Source organism: Elephas maximus, chromosome 8, assembly GCF_024166365.1.
Source record: "Elephas maximus indicus isolate mEleMax1 chromosome 8, mEleMax1 primary haplotype, whole genome shotgun sequence".
In the NCBI taxonomy this organism is placed as follows: Eukaryota; Metazoa; Chordata; class Mammalia; order Proboscidea; family Elephantidae; genus Elephas; species Elephas maximus.
This window is the reverse complement of record NC_064826.1, coordinates 106,386,049-106,405,655: the sequence shown is the minus strand read 5'-3', so window position 1 is coordinate 106,405,655 and position 19,607 is coordinate 106,386,049. Positions and strand designations below refer to the sequence as shown.

The following is a 19,607-nucleotide window of genomic DNA, read 5'->3' as shown; positions in this document are numbered from 1 at the left end:
TCTTCTCAGTTTATACTATTTCTCAAGATCTTATAATAGTGGTTTTATACAATATTTGTCCTTTTGCCTCTGACTAATTTCGCTCAGCATAATGCCTTCCAGGTTCCTCCATGTTATGAAATGTTTCACAGGTTCGTCACTCTTCTTTATCGATGTGTCGTATTCCATTGTGTGAATATACCACAATTTATTTAACCATTCATCCATTGATGGACACCTTGGTTGCTTCCAGCTTTTTGCTATTGTAAACAGAGCTGCAATAAACATGGGTGTGTATATATCTGTTCGTGTAAAGGCTCTTATTTCTCTAGGGTGTATTCTGAGGAGTGGGATTTCTGGGTTGTATGGTAGTTCTATTTCTAACTTTTTAAGAAAACGCCAGATAGATTTCCAAAGTGGTTGTACCATTTTACATTCCCACCAGCAGTGTATAAGAGTTCCAATCTCTCCGCAGCCTCTCCAACATTTATTATTTTGTGTTTTTTGGATTAATGCCAGCCTTGTTGGAGTGAGATGGAATCTCATTGTAGTTTTAATTTGCATTTCTCTAATGCCTAATGATCGAGAGCATTTTCTCATGTATCTGTTAGCTGCCTGAATATCTTCTTTAGTGAAGTACGTGTTCATATCCTTTGCCCACTTTTTGATTGGGTTGTTTGTCTTTTTGTGGTTGAGTTTTAACAGAATCATATAGATTTTAGAGATCAGGCGCTGGTCAGAGATGTCATAGCTGAAAATTCTTTCCCAATCTGTAAGTGGTCTTTTTACTCTTTTGGTGAAGTCCTTAGATGAGCACAGTTGTTTGATTTTTAGGAGCTCCCAGTTATCTGGTTTCTCTTCGTCATTTTTAGTAATGTTTTGTATTCTGTTTATGCCTTTTATTAGGGCTCCTAACATTGTCCCTATTTTTTCTTCCATGATCTTTTTCGTTTTAGTCTTTATGTTTAGGTCTTTGATCCACTCGGAGTTAGTTTTTGTGCATGGTGTGAGTTATGGGTCCTGTTTCATTTTTTTGCAAATGGATATCCAGTTATGCCAGCACCATTTGTTAAAAAGACTATCTTTTCCCCAATTAACTGACACTGGGCCTTTGTCAAATATCAGCTGCTCATACGTGGATGGATTTATATCTGGGTTCTGAATTCTGTTCCACTGGTCTATGTGCCTGTTGTTGTACCAGTACCAGGCTGTTTTGACTACTGTGGCTGTATAATACGTTCTAAAATCAGGTAGAGTGAGGCCTCCCACTTTCTTCTTTTTCAGTAATGCTTTACTTATCCGGAGCTTCTTTCCGTTCCATATGAAGTTGGTGATTTGTTTCTCCATCACTTTAAAAAAATGTCATTGGAATTTGGATCGGAAATGCATTGTATGTATAGATGGCTTTTGGTACAATAGACATTTTTACTATGTTAAGTCTTCCTATCCATGAGGAAGGTATGTTTTTCCACTTATGTAGGTCCTTTTTAATTTCTTGCACTAGTACTTTGTAGTTTTCTTTGTATAGGTCTTTTACATGTTTGGTAAGATTTATTCCTAAGTGTTTTATCTTCTTGGGGGCTACTGTGAATGGTATGGATTTGGTGATTTCCTCTTGGATGTTCTTTTTGGTGATGTAGAGGAATCCAAGTGAGTTTTGTATGTTTATCTTGTAACCTGAGACTCTGCCGGACTCTTCTATTAGTTTCAGTAGTTTTCTGGAGGATTCCTTAGGGTTTTCTGTGTATAAGATCATGTCATCTGCAAATAGAGATAATTTTACTTCTTCCTTGCCAATCTGGATGCCCTTTATTTCTTTGTCTAGCCTAATTGCTCTGGCTAGGACTTCGAGCACAATGTTGAATAAGAGCGGTGATAAAGGGCATCCTTGTCTGGTTCCCGTTCTCAAGGGAAATGCTTTCAGGCTCTCTCCATTTAGAATGATGTTGGCTGTTAGGCTTTGTATAGATGCCCTTTATTATGTTGAGGAATTTTCCTTCAATTCCTATTTTGGTAAGAGTTTTTATCATAAATGGGTGTTGGACTTTGTCAAATGCCTTTTCTGCATCAATTGATAAGATCATGTGGTTTTTGTCTTTTGTTTTATTTATATGGTGGACTACGTTAATGGTTTTTCTAATATTAAACCAACCTTGCATACCTGGTATAAATCCCACTTGGTCATGGTGGATTATTTTTTTGATATGTTGTTGAATTCTATTGGCTAGAATTTTGTTGAGGATTTTTGCATCTATGTTCATGAGGGGTATAGGTCTGTAATTTTCTTTTTTTGTGCTGTCTTTACCTGGTTTTGGTATCAGGGAGATGGTGGGTTCATAGAATGAATTAGGTAGTATTCCATCATTTTCTATGCTTTGAAATACCTTTAGTAGTAGTGGTGTTAACTCTTCTCTGAAAGTTTGGTAGAACTCTGCAGTAAAGCCGTCCGGGCCAGGGCTTTTTTTTTTTTTTTTTTTTAATAGTTTTTATTGTGCTTTAAGTGAAAGTTTACAAATCAAGTCAGTCTGTCACATATAAGCTTATATACACTTTACTCCATACTCTCACTTACTCTCCCCCTAATGAGTCAGCCCGCTACCTCCTCCCAGCCTCTCATTTCGTGACAACTTTGCCAGTTTTTAACCCTCTCTACCCTCCTATCTCCCTTCCAGACAGGAGATGCCAACACAATCTCAAGTGTCCACCTGATACAAGTAGCTCACTCTTCATCAGCGTCTCTCTCCAACCCGTTGTCCAGTCTGAGCCAGGGCTTTTTTTTGTTGGGAATTTTTTGTTTACCTTTTCAATATCTTTTTTTGTTATGGGTCTATTTAGTAGTTCTACTTCGGATTGTGTTAGTTTAGGTAGGTAGTGTTTTTCTAGGAATTCATCCATTTCTTCTAGGTTTGTAAATTTGTTAGAGTACAATTTTTCATAATAATCTGATATGATTCTTTTAATTTCAGTTGGGTCTGTTGTGATGTGACCCATCTCATTTCTTATTCGGGTTGTTTGTTTCCTTTCCTGTATTTCTTTTGTCAGTCTGGCCAATGGCTTATCAATTTTGTTAATTTTTTCAAAGAACCAGCCTTTGGCTTTGTTAATTCTTTCAATTGTTTTTCTGTTCTCTAATTCATTTAGTTCAGCTCTAATTTTTATTATTTGTTTTCTTCTGGTGTCTGATGGATTCTTTTGTTGCTCGCTTTCTATTTGTTCAAGTTGAAGGGACAGTTCTCTGATTTTAGCTATTTCTTCTTTATGTATGTGTGCATTTATTGATATAAATTGACCTCTGAGCACTGTTTTTGCTGTGTCCCAGAGGTTTTGATAGGAAGTGTTTTCGTTCTCGTTGCATTCTATGAATTTCTTTATTCCCTCCTCAATGTCTTCTATAACCCAGTCTTTTTTGAGCAGGGTATTGTTCAGTTTCCAAGTATTTGATTTCTTTTCCCTGATTTTTCTGTTATTGATTTCCACTTTTATGGCCTTGTGGTCTGAAAAGATGCTTTGTAATATTTCAGTGTTTTGGACTCTGCAAAGGTTTGTTTTATGAGCTAACATGTGATCTATTCTAGGGAATGCTCCATGTGCACTAGAAAAAAAAGTATAGTTTGCAGCTGTTGGGTGGAGTGTTCTGTGTAAGTCTATGAGGTCAAGTTGGTTGACTGTAGCAATTAGGTCTTCCGTGTCTCTATTCAGCTTCTTACTGGAAGTCCTGTCCTTCTCTGAAAGTGGTGTGTTGAAGTCTCCTACTATAATTGTGGAGGTGTCTATCTCACTTTTCAGTTCTGTTAAAGTTTGTTTTATGTATCTTGCAGCCCTGTCATTGGGTACATAAATATTTAATATTTAATATGGTTATATCTTCCTGGTCAATTGTCCCTTTAATCATTATGTAGTGTCCTTCTTTATCCTTTGTGGTGGATTTAACTTTAAAGTCTATTTTGTCAGAAACTAATATTGCTACTCCTGCTCTTTTTTGCTTGTTGTTTGCTTGATATATTTTTTTCCATCCTTTGAGTTTTTGTTTGTGTCTCTAAGGTGTGTCTCTTGTAGGCAGCTTATAGACGGATCGTGTTTCTTTATCCAGTCTGAGACTCTCTGTCTCTTTATTGGTGCATTTAGTCCACTTACATTCAGCGTAATTATAGATAAGTATGTGTTTAGTACTGTCATTTTGATGCCTTTTTATGTGTGCTGTTGACAATTTCATTTTTCCACTTACTTTTTTGTGCTGAGACATTTTTCTTTGTAAATTGTGTGTTCCTTATTTTTCATAGTATTTGACTTTATGTTTGCTGAGTTGTTATATTTTTCTTGGTTTTTATTTTGAGTTATGGAGTTGTTATACCTCTTTGTGGTTACCTTAATATTTACTCCTATTTTTCTAAGTAAAAACCTAACTAGTATTGTCCTATATCGCCTTGTTTCCCTCTTTATATGGCAGTTCTATGCCACCTGCATTTAGTCCCTCGTTTTGATTATTGTGATCTTTTACATATTGACTTCAATGATTCCCTGTTTTGAGCATTTTTTTCTTTTTAAAATTAATCTTAATTTGTTTTTGTGATTTCCCTATTTGAGTTGATATCAGGATGTTCTGTTCTGTGACCTTGTGTTGTGCTGGTATCTGATATTATTGGTTTTCTGACCAAATAATTTCCTTTAGTATTTCTTGTAGCTTTGGTTTGGTTTTTGCAAATTCTCTAAGTTTGTGTTTATCTGTAAATGTTTTAATTTCACCTTCACATTTGAGAGTTTTGCTGGATATATGATCCTTGGCTGGCAGTTTTTCTCCTTTAGTGCTCTATGTATGTCATCCCATTGCCTTCTTGAGTGCATGGTTTCTGCTGAGTAGTCTGAACTTATTCTTACTGATTCTCCTTTTAGGAGACCTTTCTTTTATCCCTGGCTGCTTTTAAAATTTTCTCTTTATCTTTGGTTTTGGAAGTTTGATGATAATATGTCTTGGTGATTTTCTTTTTGGATCAATCTTATATGGGGTTTGATGAGCATCTTGGATAGATATCCTTTCATCTTTCTTGATGTCAGGGAAGTTTTCTGCCCACAGATCTTCAACTATTCTCTCTGCATTTTCTGTTATCCCTCCTTGTTCTGGAACTCCAATCACATGCAAGCTATTCTTCTTGATAGAGTCGCACGTGATTCTTAGGGTTTCTTCATTTTTTTAAAATTCTTTTATCTGATTTTTCTTCAACTGTATTGGTGTCAATTGCCGTATCCTCCACCTCCCCCACTCTGCATTCCAATTGCTCGATTCTGCTCCTCTGACTTCCTATTGAGTTGTCTAATTCTGTAATTTTATTGTTAAACTTTTGGATTTCTGAATGCTGTCTCTCTATGGATTCTTGCAGCTTATTAATTTTCCCACTATGTTCTTGAATAATCTTTTTGATTTCTTCAACTGCTTTACCAGTGTGTTCCTTGGCTTTTTCTGTAGATTGCCTTATTTCATTTCTGAGGTCATCCCTGATGTCTTGAAGCATTCTGTAAGTTAGTTTTTTATATTCTGCATCTGGCAATTCCAGGATTGTATCTTCATTTGGGGAAGATTTTGATTCTTTAATTTGGGGAGTTGTAGAAGCAATCATGGTCTGCTTCTTTATGTGGTTTGATATCGACTGCTGTCTCTGAGCCATCTCTAAGATATTGTAATGATTTATTTTATATTTTCTCACTGAGTCTTATCTTGTTTTGTTTTCTTTCAATATACATAGATGGGCTACTAGATTGCGCTGTCTTGATTGTTGTTGCCTTTGAATCACTTATGTCGTATTACCAGCTGGTTTGGGCTGTTACCAGATATATAAGCCTAAGAGTCCATTCACTATTCTTGAGTAGAATCTGATTTTGGGTCACCAAGTGTGTGGTGTAGACTGTCACCTATTCACTTAGAGGAGTAGTGGTGATAGTTGTGTGCACCAGATTCTAGTAGCAGCAGGGTTTCACACTCTGGGGGGGCAGGATGCTGACAGGCTTCCCCCAAGTGCTTGTGAGGTAGGTGTGTCTCTATTCCTAAAGCACTTTGGTGGGTGGGCTCTGCAGCTGTACCTTAGGCATCCAATGCATGTACCTCCAAAGATTGGTAGGTGTCACCATCCTCAGACCCCTATGGCAGGAGGCTAGGTGGTTTGGGTGGAGCTTCAGCCCTCAGTTCTGGGTTGTGGGTCAGTGAGGGCTGTGTTTAATAGGTAGAGATATCAGACCTGGGAAACTTGTCTTTCCAGTAATCTGCTAAAACAATTACAGTCAGATCACTATCAGAATTGCCTTGGCATTATAATAGCCACCTTGTTCCCTGTAGGGATGAAAGCCCAAGACTGTGGATCTCATATGCTTGGCTGGCGTTGGTTCTGTATTTTTAGTCTAATTTCGGGAAGTCAGGGAAGGATTCTTAGTCCCTGGGTTTTTTGTAGCTGCTTCTCTCAGGCCAGGAGAATGGGTTAGGAAAAGACCAAAACAAAACAAAACACCGCAGAGCACTTCACTCCCTTGCCCAGGAAATTCCAATCTTAATGTCACCGCCTGGGAAGGGGTGGGGAGGGATCAGATAGCTAGGAGAGAGTAGCACCCAGGAATATAGACAAAGTTACTTATCTTGCTTGGTGATGACTGTTTTATCTGAGATTCCTGAGGAGGAGGGGTGTGTAGCCTGTGTGCGTTGGCTGGGTCGAGATTGCCCCCGAGGGTCAGGCCTGCGTCCTGTGCTTGTGCTGTCTCAGAAGCCGTGGTCGGTTCCTGTGCTCCCAGTCCAAAGCCCAGCGCCAAGGTTCCCTAGCTGGGACGCCGCACTTCAGGCTCCAAAACCAGTCGCTGCCTCCCGGTGACTTCTCCTGTCATCTGCGTCGCTGTGCTGCCTGCGTGCACTAGCTGGGCTTCCCCCAAGGTCACTTCAGGGGGCTAGGGCTGTGTCCTGTGTTTGCACCGTCTCAGGATGCCATGCTCAGATCCCCTGCGCCCAGTCCAAAGTCTGGTGCCAAGGTTTTCTGACTGGGACGCTGGCTCCAGGCTCCAAAAACAGTGGCCGCGTCCCCGTGGTTGTTCATTCTCTCGTTAGCCCCGTCAGTGTGCAGTCTGCTTGCGCTGGCTGAGTCTCTATGGAGGTTACCCCAGGGGGCTAGGGGTTAGGGCTGTGTCCCGTGTCTGCCCCGCCTCAGCAAGCCGCAATCGGCCCCACCACTGGGCACCAGGAAACCGCGGGCGCTCAAGGCTGTGGAGTGGGTCACGGGTTCCAGAAATGGCTGCTGGTTCAGGGCGCAGCTTTTCACTCACCTGTCACTCAGGTCAACTCTAGATCTGTGTTTGATGGTCAGGGTTCGTAGATTGTCATGTATGTGATCAATACACTTGTTTTTCCGAGTCTTTGTTGCAAGAGGGATCCGAGGTAGCTTTTACCTAGTCAGCCATCTTGGCCCTGCCTCTGTACTTATTTCTTAATGTTCTTGCCTTTCCATTTGGAGTTTTCCCTTGAGTGTAATAGTTGCAAAGCTGGTCTGGTAGCTGCAAATTCCCAGAGTTTCTGTTTGTTTTGGACTGTCTTGATTTCCCCTTTGTTTCTGAGCGACAACTTTGCTGAGTAAAGTATTCTTGGTTGCCAATTGTTTTGGTTCAGTATTTTATGTACATTGCTCCACACTGATTCTTATGAAAGACCTTTGGTATGTTAAATTGTGTTTTTCTCATGCTACTTTCAAAATTCTCTCCTTGTCTTTGGTTTTCAAGAATTTCATTAGGGTATGTCGCAGAGTTATCTTTTTGTTGTCTCTTCTGATTGGCGTTCTTGTAGCTTCCTGTGTTTGCAGGCTTGGTTTTCTGCTCAGGTCTGGGAAATTCTGACCATCTCTTGGAAAATTGTTTGTTTGCCTTTATTGTTGTGGTGCTCTGCGATTGCAGTAATTCTGATGTTAGATTTCTTAATTGAGTCCCACATTTCTTTTTGGTTTTGTTTGCTTTTGTTCTTTTATCTTGAGACTTGCTAACTTCAGATACTCTATCCTCTGCTTGTTTGACCCTATTGTTTAGTGTTGGCTCTTGCTTTTCCTAATTCAGATGTCTTATTTTTCAGTTCCAGTAGATCTTTTTGTGTTTTCAAATTCCTTGTTGAATTTCTCATTTTGTTCCACTGTTTGCTTCCTGAACTCCACTAGTTTGTTGTTTTTTACTTTCTTTAACCATATTTAGCACCATAGTCAGAAAATGATCAATTCTTTGCATTATCCTGGCCTCTGTTAGACTTCCTCTTCTTCATGTTTGAGTGCTCCATCTATTCTTGTGCTTTTGTGTTTTTTTACTAGTTTTTGTTGAACTTGAGCCATTTTGTTCTTTAAATTTTTTATTCTTTTTATTGTAGAAAATTCAAGAGATCTGTATGCTTGGACTCTGGAATTCAATACGCATGTGTGAGAGGGTGGATTTTGCTGGATGCCTCTGCTGGTGTGCACGGTGGGGATCGGCTTTACTGTGGTGAGGATTCTAAAGTCTTCCCCTCACTGTCACTCCTGCACTGACACACCCAGTGCCCGTGGTGTCCCACTGGGAGCTGCCTCCAGCTTGCCTGTCAGTCTGGACCATTCTCCTTGCCCTGCTGCTCTTACACTTCTTCCTGGTCCTAGTGCCTATTAGTTTCAGGCCTCAGTGAGATTCAACAGTACTCTCCTGAAGCATTAAGGTTTTCCTTTGCCCCTTCCCACTTGTGCAGCCCGTGAACTCCCATGGCCAATTTGCACTGACTTAAAAGAAATTTGGCTAGAACTTCCTCAGATAAGCTTCCTTTCTGTTACTGGCTTGGGGTGTTACCCAGCCCTGTCACAAAATGGCTACGATAAGCTTGCAGTCTTGTTAGCAGGTAGGATGTCTTAGTTTCTATGCTGATCCTGTTCCTCCTCTCCCCTGCTTCTGGACTCACTGCAATTCTCCAGTTCCTCAGCTGCTGTCTGGAGTTGAGATCTCAGTCTGTGCTTGTTTTTATTCATTGTTCAGTGTGTTAGTTGCTGGGGAGTAGGTGCAGGCATGCACTCATTTCGTCATCTTGCTCCACTATCTAACATTGAATTTCAGTATAATTCAAACTGGATGTATAAACTGTATGAGTAATCTCAATAGTACTGTATTAGTCTTTTGTAACTTGGTAATAAAACAAATGAGCATTAACAACTTTACATGAGTGAGAAGCTGGCTGGCAAGTTATTAATAAAAGATTTTATCTGGTCCAGTATTGTGAAGATTCTTCCTGCTCGGTTTATATAATATAAACCAAAAAACTAAAAGCTACCTTTATATAAGTATATTCTGAAGGACTTCTTTAAAAAAAAAGCACAAAGCTCGCAATTCAAGGAATAAAATTAGTTAAGCATACTACAAACTTCAAAGTGTCCAGCTAAAAGGAAACCTGTCTTTTTACAAATACAATAATTATATTAAAAGTATTTATTTTGAGTGAAATCATTTGGAAGAAGTTTAAGTGCTATTCAAATGATTCTAATTTTAAAATCTACAAATCCATCAAGTACAAATATATGTCATTCAATAGTTTTTTTTTTTTTTCTCCTTAAACCCTTTTTTGTTAGGAAGATATTTATAAAATTTTGCCTAAAACTGTGTTTTAACCTTTTTAAAGAGACTTACTTACCTAAGGCTTAACACTGGGTTTGAATTGAAACCTCTGCCATTGTGGAAGAACTCCCCCCTCCCTTTCTAGAACTTATTTAGAAATGTTAGCATCTACGAAACTGCACAGATAAAGCCAGTTGAGTGAGAAAATAGTGCAACCTGATTCTCTGAACTGACGAATCGATTTTGTTAAACAACGTCTGAACAATTCTAAGGGCCTGACAGGCTCTCCCTGCATGGCTGTGTGAGGTTCACAGACCCTGTACGTCAATGTCTAGTACAGTACACTGAACACACTACAGAAAAGGTGGTTAGTTGCTGTCACTGTTATGATTGTGGCATTTGAGAAATCACACTAGGAAGGAAGCGGTGGGTGACACCTCAGTCAGATATGGGGGAGGGGAAGTCTAAGCCATCCCCAACACAGAGTGTGGGCAGCGGCAGGGCAGGGTGTGCACACACTGCACACAGATGACGAGCTATACTGACGAGTACAGAGAACATTGGAACCTATCAAAGATAAGTAAGGACTTTCAGACTTTTTTTTTGGAAGGATATTTAGTTACTCTAAGTTAGGAATTGTCTTAGTTATCTAGTGCTACTAAAACAGAAATACTACAAGTGGATGGTTTAACAAACAAATTTATTCTCTCAGTTTAGGAGGCAAGAAGTCCAAATTCTGGGTGCCAGCTCTAGGCGAAGGGTTTTTCTGTTGGCTCTGGGGGAAGGTCCTTGTCTGTTTTCAACACCTGTGGGCCTGGCGTTCCTTGGGGAACTCCATGTTGTCTTGTCATCATTCATCCCCTGGGTCTAGGAGGTTCTCAGAGCAGGGACCCCAGGTCCAAAGGACATGCTCCGCTCCTGGCTCCTCTTTCTTGGTGGTAGTCAGGTTCCTTTTTCTCTCCGCTGGCTTCTCCCTCCTTTTATCTCTTGCAAGATAAAAGGTGATGCAGGCCACACCCCAGGAAAACTCCCTTTATATCAGATCAGGGCTGTGACCTGAGTAAGGGTGTTACATAATCCTGCCTCATTAACATAACAGACAGCTCTCGTCCAAATGTGACCATAACCACAGGCACAGAGGCTAGGATTTACAACACATCACAAAATGGGGGATAATCAGATTACAAAATGGAAGACAACTACACAGTACTGAGAATCATGGCCTAGCCAAGTCAACACAGACAAAATTCAGTCCATGATAGGAATCATACGTTTTTCCATTTCATTTTTTTAAACAGGAATTTACTGCCTACTGTGTGATTTGAAGACAACTGAAGTGTTCAATGCTAATCAAATTAAACTCTATTGAGTATACTCTTTTAACTCTTTTGGGACAAGGTACCTCCTTAATGACAAAGTGTTCAACTTCAATTTTTTTTTTTTTAATGGACAAAGTAAAGGTCTATAAATATTTTGGCATCTTACAACTTCACCTAATGTAGCATGAGGGCTGATAAGGAACTCAACAGACATAAAGGCTCAGTGACAATAATGAATATGCTTTTACATCTTGTCCCCTGCTCTAACTTTGGGAAAAAACACAGGGTCTTTTCACTGATCCAAGCAACCACTGTATTGGTCAGATCACACTGACACCTGCAAGTGCCCAAAATTAAAGGACAAATAAGTGGGAGGGGTGAGGAGGTGGCGGGGGGTAGCCCGTGAAAGCAGATGAGCGTGGAGTGAGGGAAATGGCTGAAAACCCAGCACTGGTTCAACATTACAGGGTGATTTCACCGTGACGTTGAAACCCAGAATAATTTCAAAGGTAAAAAATTACCACCTCTCTTATTAGTGGTGCTGAAGGAGAAAAACAAATTAACCAGGGTTTTTACCAGACAGGTTATAGGCATTAGACAAAAAGATAATAGAAGTCAAATCAAGTCAATATAAAGCAGTAATAAAATACAAAAATTAAGACATTATAATGGATGTTATTCTAGGTCTCAAAAATTTGGAAGACTTCTATTTAAATCTCACACACACACAATCCAAAGTGAAAAAGTATCAGTTTCAGTAAAGATACTGACATACGTATACGCAGACACAGATACATATATGAATAATCAGAACAAATTTACAAAGATGTAATTTTGGCACTTTTACTGGATTTTTAAAGAAAGTGAATACAAATAACTTTGCACACAAATTCTCAATCTGGAGAAACAGGATGTAGAATAAAAAGGTGCAAACGTTTTCGTTCTCAAAAACAACATTGAAACAGATAACTTTACCTGTTAAACAACCGGGTTGGCAGCTTTATGAATCTGGCTTGATTCGCCTAACTCTGTAAGTTTGACAAAGTTATTTTAGTTTACATCAGTGACACCTGGTTATCCACTTTTAGTAAAGGTATCATTTGGCCAAAGGTCCATAAATAATAATAATGTTTTCAATGTAGGAAAATTCAGTTCTAGGGGGAAATACTGCTCAGTAGATAAATTCTCCTGGAATTTCTTGCAGCAAAGGTTCTTCGAATTTAAATCGTTTGGAAATGGCCTTTTGCTCCGTTTTTTCTTTTTCAGACTGTCTGCATTGCCCTAAAGTATACGAAGTAACTACAATTAACTCCTCCGTTACAACTGTTTCCTCCGTTTCTGGCTTCTCAGTATCTGAGTTAATTTCAGGCACAGAATCACCTTCTTGGAGGGCATCTGCTTCTTCTAATGCACCTTTCACCCTGAGAGAAGGACCCTGAATACTGCTCAGTGTCAACCATGGATGTTTTAGACATTCTTCAGCGGTGGCTCGATCTCTGTGTAAAGATATACATTTAAACTTAAGGCAATACAGTTAAAACTTTCATTAGGAATTAGAACATAAGATACTACATTTATCGTATTTTATCTTGGAAAGTATTAAGAATTGGCAAAAATCCTATTGGGGATTCCTGAACAAAACTAGAAGTTTTGACATTTGCATGCAATTCTCCGTGATGATGAAAAATAGCATTTTAATTAAAAACAAAACAAAAAACCATTGCTGTCGAGTCAATTCTGACTTATAATGACCCTACAGGACAGAGTAGAACTGCCCCATAGGGTTTCCAAGGAGTGGCTGGTGGATTCTAACTGCTGACCTTTTAGTTAACAGCCGTGCTCTTAACCACTGTGCCACCAGTAAGGTGTCTCTAAAAAGCCCTCTTCAAAGTCCAAGAACAGATAGACAAATATATCTGTTAGGGATTAGTTGCCATTTTGTTGTCAGTTTCGAGTAACCATGAACTATGAGTGCCATTCTCAAGTGGACACGGTTTCAATACCATAACTTTGTTAACTAACTTTTAAAGCCTGTCTTACTGAGGTGTGGCTTACATTTTCTAAAAATATTTTCATTTTTGCCACCTTTTCTTTCAACAGATATATCAAAAGTTTCATCTAGTTTTCTGTTTACATGTTCATGTTTTCAGTTTGGTGTGACCGTGTTTAAACTACTTTTGTTTCACCTACTTAAAAATCGAAAACCACCAATGTTAACTAATACTTACTCGGGTTTTTTAACTAAAAGTGCCTTGATGAAGTCAATAGCGGACTCTGACACAACATCAAATTCTTCCTCAGAATAACTTAAATTCATCTGTGAGATGTTCAAGAATGTTTCTTGCTTGTTATCCCCTAAGAAGGGCGATATCCCTGTAAGCATGACATATGTTAACACTCCAATGCTCCTAAATTGGAAAAGAAAGTATAAGAAAAATTAGTGTCATATTAACTTCTGGAAAGCTATTTAATTAATTTTTCATAAATAACTCTTACCACATATCTGTTGCCATGCTGATAGGATCATAACTAAGAATTTCAGGAGCTAGAAGAAGAAACAGAAAAAAAAAATTTAGTTTTATGAAAAACATTCCTAATTTGCTCTTAGAGGTAAAAGAGATTTAAAAAAAAAGCATCAGAAACTAAGACGCTACCATATTTTGTGCAAAAGTGATATAAACATAATAACATTATAAATCAAATTAATATGAGTTACTATAAAGTCTAGCCAGATGTCTGTAACTAACTTTAGGTCTTTTCACACCTCCACCCTTCATTGCTGAATCCTAGTATTTTAATTAAAGTATTTGAATGCATAAACACTGCAGTATAAACTGACGATTTTTGACACCTTTCTCTTCCCACATCCTCTATCTAATCAAGCATCATATCTAACAGATTCTATTAAATCTTTCTCAGATCCCTTCTCTCCTCCTCACTGCCCCACCCTGGTCCCCCGGCACATTCCCTTCTCTTCTGGCCCACTGCGGTAGCCTGCTGATGGGCTGCCTGCCAACCGACCCACCCCTCTGATCTATTCTCTGTGTTGCTGCCAGAGTGAACTTTTAAACCGTCCACCCATTAACACAGTCAACAAGGTTAAAAAAGAAAAAAAAAAAAAAATTGGGCATACCCAGGTGACATTGCATCATACACAGAGGCAATGAAGCTACATCTATATTACAGAGTTTTGAGAAAAATAATATGCTTTGATAATAAACTAAATTATGGTCACATATAAAGATTCTCAAATATGCAAGGACTTGGGAGAAATATTATAAAAACTCTCCTTGAAAAGAAAAATTTACTCATTGATACAATCTGGTCGACCAAAAGATTTTTTTCCCCTAAAAGTATACAAATAGGAAAGCTAGGGGATGAAAACACAGGTGGTTAAGTACTGATCCATTTAAAAACAGATAAAAGACTAAAACCTTGTGGCAATTACAATTAAAAAACAGAATGAAAAAGTTCTAATTCTAGAAAAAACGAAATATCCAAAATCCATATCCATTACTAATTTGGGGCAAAACCCCACTGGATAAAGGAGAGGAAGAAGTTGGGAAGAAATGTGAGGTTTGCTAATTTCCTCATCTTTGATTTCTGAAATTGTTGAGTTGAGTAACAGAGGCTATGAATATTATTTTAAAAGTTTAAAAGAAATGACTAGGAAGTTAAAAATGAAACGAACTTTCCAAGTTTACTGGAAAAAGTAAAACAGAGATGTCACAGAACAAAAGATTAGCGGGGGAAGGGAAATAGTAAATAATAATAATAATAACTTACTTTTTAAATTGCTTATTATGTGCTGAACTCTGTTTTAAGAGCTTTATATAGCAATTCCAGTGTAATTCTTACAGTTCCCTAAGAGATAGGTACTATTATTAGCCCCATTTATGAACGGAGAAAACTGAGTTATAAAGAGATTTAGGTCACATGGATAGTAAATATGGAGCCAGAGCTCACACCAGGGCAACTGTGTGTCTGCAGACATGTGTATATATATGTGTGTATAAATAAAATGAAGGCAGGAGGCATAAATTCACCTATTAAAAGAAAATATTTTGAGGATTTAATAAGAAAAAAAAAAAAAAAAAGCCTCAACTAAAGTCTTGAAACCAGATGAATGAAAGCACAAAAAGAGAACAAGGAAACAATTTTCTGACATATTCTATCTCACAAATTTAAAGGTGAAAAGCCATTAAATAACACACAGATTAGTTTAAAATGAGGTACTTAGTTACACAGCATTAAAATACATAAAACAAAGTTTGCTGTATAAGAAATGATGATAACACAATAGTAATGAAGACGTTTTAACCTAACCTCTCTCAGCTCTTAACAGATTAAGTAGATAGAAATAATATAAAGAATCTAAACAATACAATAAGGCTAACAGACTTTTGAAAAATTCAAACCCTGCAAATTGAAAATACTTTCCTACTTCCCAGCGATTCATGAAACATTAAAAAACTGACCATAAAAGAATCCACGAGATTCCAAAATATAGAATAAAAAAACTCTCTTAACAATTTAACAACAGTAGAAACAAAAAGCAAAAACAGAAACAAAACCCAAAAAACATTCATAAATTTTAAAATGCTTTCCTAAACAATTCCAGGTCAAAGACAAAAAATACCACAATCCTACAATATTAAGGAAACAGTGATGAAAATCTTATATAACAAGACCATTCCTAAAAATTACTTAGTGGTCATAATGTGCATCTGTTCGCATACTGAAAATTAAATATTCTAGTCCATTAAAAAAAGCACATAAAATTTTGGTTGGTTGTTCTGCTGCCTGTCATATCACCTTATTACCGAATTGGTTAAGGATCTGTTTCAAAGTATCAGATTTTATAAAAACAATTATTTTAAAACTTTGAATTATTTTGTGTACTATCATTGTCATACAGCTTTATGCATTCCTAAAACCTATCTGCCCAATGTCCTATAGGGTTCTCTACGAGTGGAAATCGACTTGATGCCAGTGGGGTTCTTTTTTGGTCCTCCTTCTCTGAAATGAGACCTAGCTGTCTCTGAGGCTCCCATGTCCTGAGGCCACTGGAATGGGGACAGCTGGTCCACCCACCCAATTCATACCTCTAGCCTCATGCAAAGATTCTTCTTCCCTTCAGGCCCAGGCCACCGCCTTCACTACTCCTTGTCATGTTGCCTTCACTACTCCTTGTCATGTTGCCGTCACCTACTGACACACAGCCATCCTCCTCCAACACCTGCTGTCACCCTGGGCAACTTCAACACAGTCACCCACACAGCCTGGCATCAAAGAGTCTTCACCTCCTGGTCTAACAGCTGCCCTTCCAGAGTTGTAGCCAGGACCTCCTAATTACTAAGGAATGTTTCACTTCTAAATTTTAATTGTTAATATTACAATCTTTGGTCACAACCTCTAAATTACTCTACTGCCTTAACTCTATACATATGCTTTTAAAAAATCTCATGCAAACCACTAATCCTTCAAATCCCCCCCCCCCCAGTCTATTTTTCCTACCTACTCAGGAGAACTCACGATGCATCCTTTCGGCGCCTCTCACGCTGGTAACTTAAGTGTCTTAAGTCTTTTTTTTTTCTGCCAGAAACCCTCTACTTTGCATCAGTCAAACTAAATGCCCTCTCTGCTCCATACACCCATAGTGGCACTCCACCTGCAATGCCTTTAACAATGTTTATTACCAACTTGAATTTCTTTTTAAGTCGTTACTTGCTGAATCTCATTCCACTCTCAGATAACCTTACTTTATTAAGGAAATCCTCTCCTGTTCCTATTAGAAGTAATCTCTTAGCCTTCCAGAAATGGGATCATCAACTTGATACCTGACTCTTAGAAGTTTTCCATTTTTTTTTAGTTAATCCAAAGGAATGAATCTCTAATAGTAGAATTTCAGCATAACAGTTAATCACAACACATGTGAGTTACCTAGTTGGAAGGTAATACCTGATCCAAAACGTAAAAACCATCCCACTCTGAAGAATACTTACCTACATACTCAGGAGTTCCCATAATTTCTCTGAGCTCTTCACTGTTCTTCATTATTCTTGAAAGGCCAAAATCAACGATCTTAATGTCACCCAGTGGAGATTCACTTGTCAGCAAAATATTTTGAGGCTAAAAAAACAAAACACCCCCCCCAAGAAAAAAATTCATGAAAACTGTGATGAAGTATATAAAGCATGTAGGCCATAAAACAAATTTCACCTGTGAAATGGAAACCGAGGAATTTAACAGTAAACCAGTCATGCCCACAATAAACGTTTTTACAGTATATTTACTGCATGTAAGGCACCAGGCCTTGTATACGCTTGTATTTTCAATCTCCTCCCCTACACTACTGGATCCTCAGCAAACACAGATATATATATATATAAATATGTTCTCTCCTATTTTCCCAATCCAATGCCCAACTCAAACACTTGGGAATCATCCTAAAATGCTGTGTACCTCATTTTCACCATTTTTCACATCTAGTGAAGTCACCATCATGCCAGATCTATTCCCCAAATCTCATCATCGGGGCCTCTATATCCCCACTGCTTATAGTTCCAAACCAAACCAAACCTGTCGTCATCGAGTCGAGTCCGACTCATAGCTACCCTATAGGACAGAGTAGAACTGCTCCATAGAGTTTCCAAGGAGCACCTGGTAGATTTGAACTACCGACCTTTTGGTGTACAGCCGTAGCACTTAACCACTGGGCCACCAGGGTTTCTGCTTATGATTCAGGCTTTCATTATTTCTTACCGAGACCACTTCGTTAGCCTCCTGTCTCTAGTTTTACTCACCATGAACCCTTCCTCCATTGAACAATATAATACTTTTCCCGTAACATAAATCTGACCTTGACACTTTCCCTTGGTGGTTACTTATCAACAACAGACACACTCTCAAACAGAGGTGGGGGTGGGAAGATGCTGTATTAGGTAGTGTGCAAGGGCTACCAAAAGCCACAGAATCAATAAGGCCTGTATTCCTGGAGTCATTTTTACCCAATTGAAAATAAGACACTTTTACATGAAAATTCCAGCAGATATATTCTGAATTAGAATGTAAAATTCATTAGATATTTTTAATATGAAATTTGAAAGAAAGGTTTGTGTTTGCTGCATTTACTGTCTTCTGCAACAGAGAATATTTCCAAAGCTAAATTGACACGCATTAGTACTTAAAACCGCACTCCAGCCCCCAGAGTGTTTTATGATCCGGCCCCTGGTGCCTTTTTGAGATTAATCTCCTGTCACTGTGCCTCAGGCGATCCGTGTTCCAAACCAGCCGTCATCTCTCAGCAAGATGCACGCACTCACATCTATACCACCGCACATGCATGGCTTTGCTCAGAAAGCCCTCTCCTCCGCTTTGCCTGACAGATCTATTTCCATCATTCACTCTGTGCATGGTGGGTCTTGGCAAAGCACAGCCTCCCTCCTCTGTGAAGCACCCCCCCCCACTTCCCTTCCTCCCAGGAGGGCCCGATGGCTGTTCCTTCTCTGCTCCACAGCATCTTGGACATGGCAAACTCATCCCACTGTTCTGTTAACTGTCTTCTCTTTCTGTCTTCCCGGTCATCCTGTGGTTCCTTAGAGGCCTGTAATCAATTTTCACATTTCCTCTCCTTCCACTCACACTCAACCGTTCCACCTGGCTCCTGCCCTCTCATTCCTTTCAGCAGCACTTGATGAGGTCAACAATGGCCTTCAGGTTGCTAAAATCCAACATTTTTCTCTGGCTGCTGCTTCGGTCTCCTTTGCTGGCTCATCTCCTTTGTCTGGCCCATGAAATGGGTTCCTCACACTTAATCCCCCGAAGCCCTGTTCTCACTCCACAATCTCACCACACCCAAGGCTTAATTATCACCTGAGTGATAATTACAGAGTTTTATCTCTGGCTCAGACCTCTTAGAGCTCCAGACCTTTCTGACCAACTGCTTACCTGGTATCTCCCCTCTGATGTCCCAAAGGCACCTCAAAAGCAACATGACCAAAACCAGACTCCTATTTTTCCTCCCAAGTCAGACTCTCTTTACTCCAAGGACAGTCATCTCAGGAGCTACTATCACGCGCTGTGACAGCACAGAACACTCAGTATCACCTTTGTCCTTCCTCTCTCTCGCCTGCCTCCCCAATCTGGCCGATGTGTCTCTATATACTGTTGCTTTTAAATTCTAAATGCTAAGCATTTCTAGACTTTGTCTACTTCTCTCCATCCACATACAGAACCCTAATTCAAGCTGCCATCATTTCTTGTTCAATTGCAACAGTTTCTTAAATGGTTTCCCAGGCTCTACTTTGCCCATACTGCACTCAGAAGGACCTTTAATACTAAAACTCTGATCTGTTGTCCCCCTGCCTAAACCCTTCAGTGGCTTCCCACTGCTCTTACGATAACCTCCTGCCCAGCTCTCAGACTCATCATGTACCATGTTCATCAGCACGTGCTCAGTAAAATCGAGTCTCACTGCCCATCTTTTAGTCTCTCATACTTGCCATCGTCTAATCCCTCTGCCTGGAATACTTTTCTTTGTTCTTTTTTTGCCTAGTGTCAACTTGGTGAGAAGACCTAGGACTGTAGTGAGGCAGATTATAGCTATTTTCAACCACGTGAAGAGCTGCAATCTGGAAAAGGAAGCTGAAGCGTATAGATGATCCTTCTGTTTAAAACGAGTCGTACTGTCTACCCAACCATCCATCCCACCCATCTTCTATTACGGAAATGCTT

At 39.1% G+C, this 19,607-nt stretch overlaps 1 protein-coding gene across 1 annotated transcript in view; it reads right to left on the bottom strand.

The window, feature by feature from the left end:
• Positions 1-10,233: 10,233 nt before the first annotated feature.
• The window catches only part of STK17A (serine/threonine kinase 17a), a 42,126-nt gene continuing 32,752 nt past the window's right edge, over positions 10,234-19,607 (bottom strand). Inside the window, exons 4-7 of the mRNA XM_049893453.1 lie at positions 16,877-17,003; positions 13,368-13,416; positions 13,100-13,279; positions 10,234-12,367 (exon numbers count right to left, since the gene is read on the bottom strand). Of these exons, the coding sequence (XP_049749410.1) occupies positions 12,043-12,367; positions 13,100-13,279; positions 13,368-13,416; positions 16,877-17,003 (681 nt within the window). The 3' untranslated portion in view covers positions 10,234-12,042. The remainder of the gene's footprint in view (positions 12,368-13,099; positions 13,280-13,367; positions 13,417-16,876; positions 17,004-19,607) is intronic.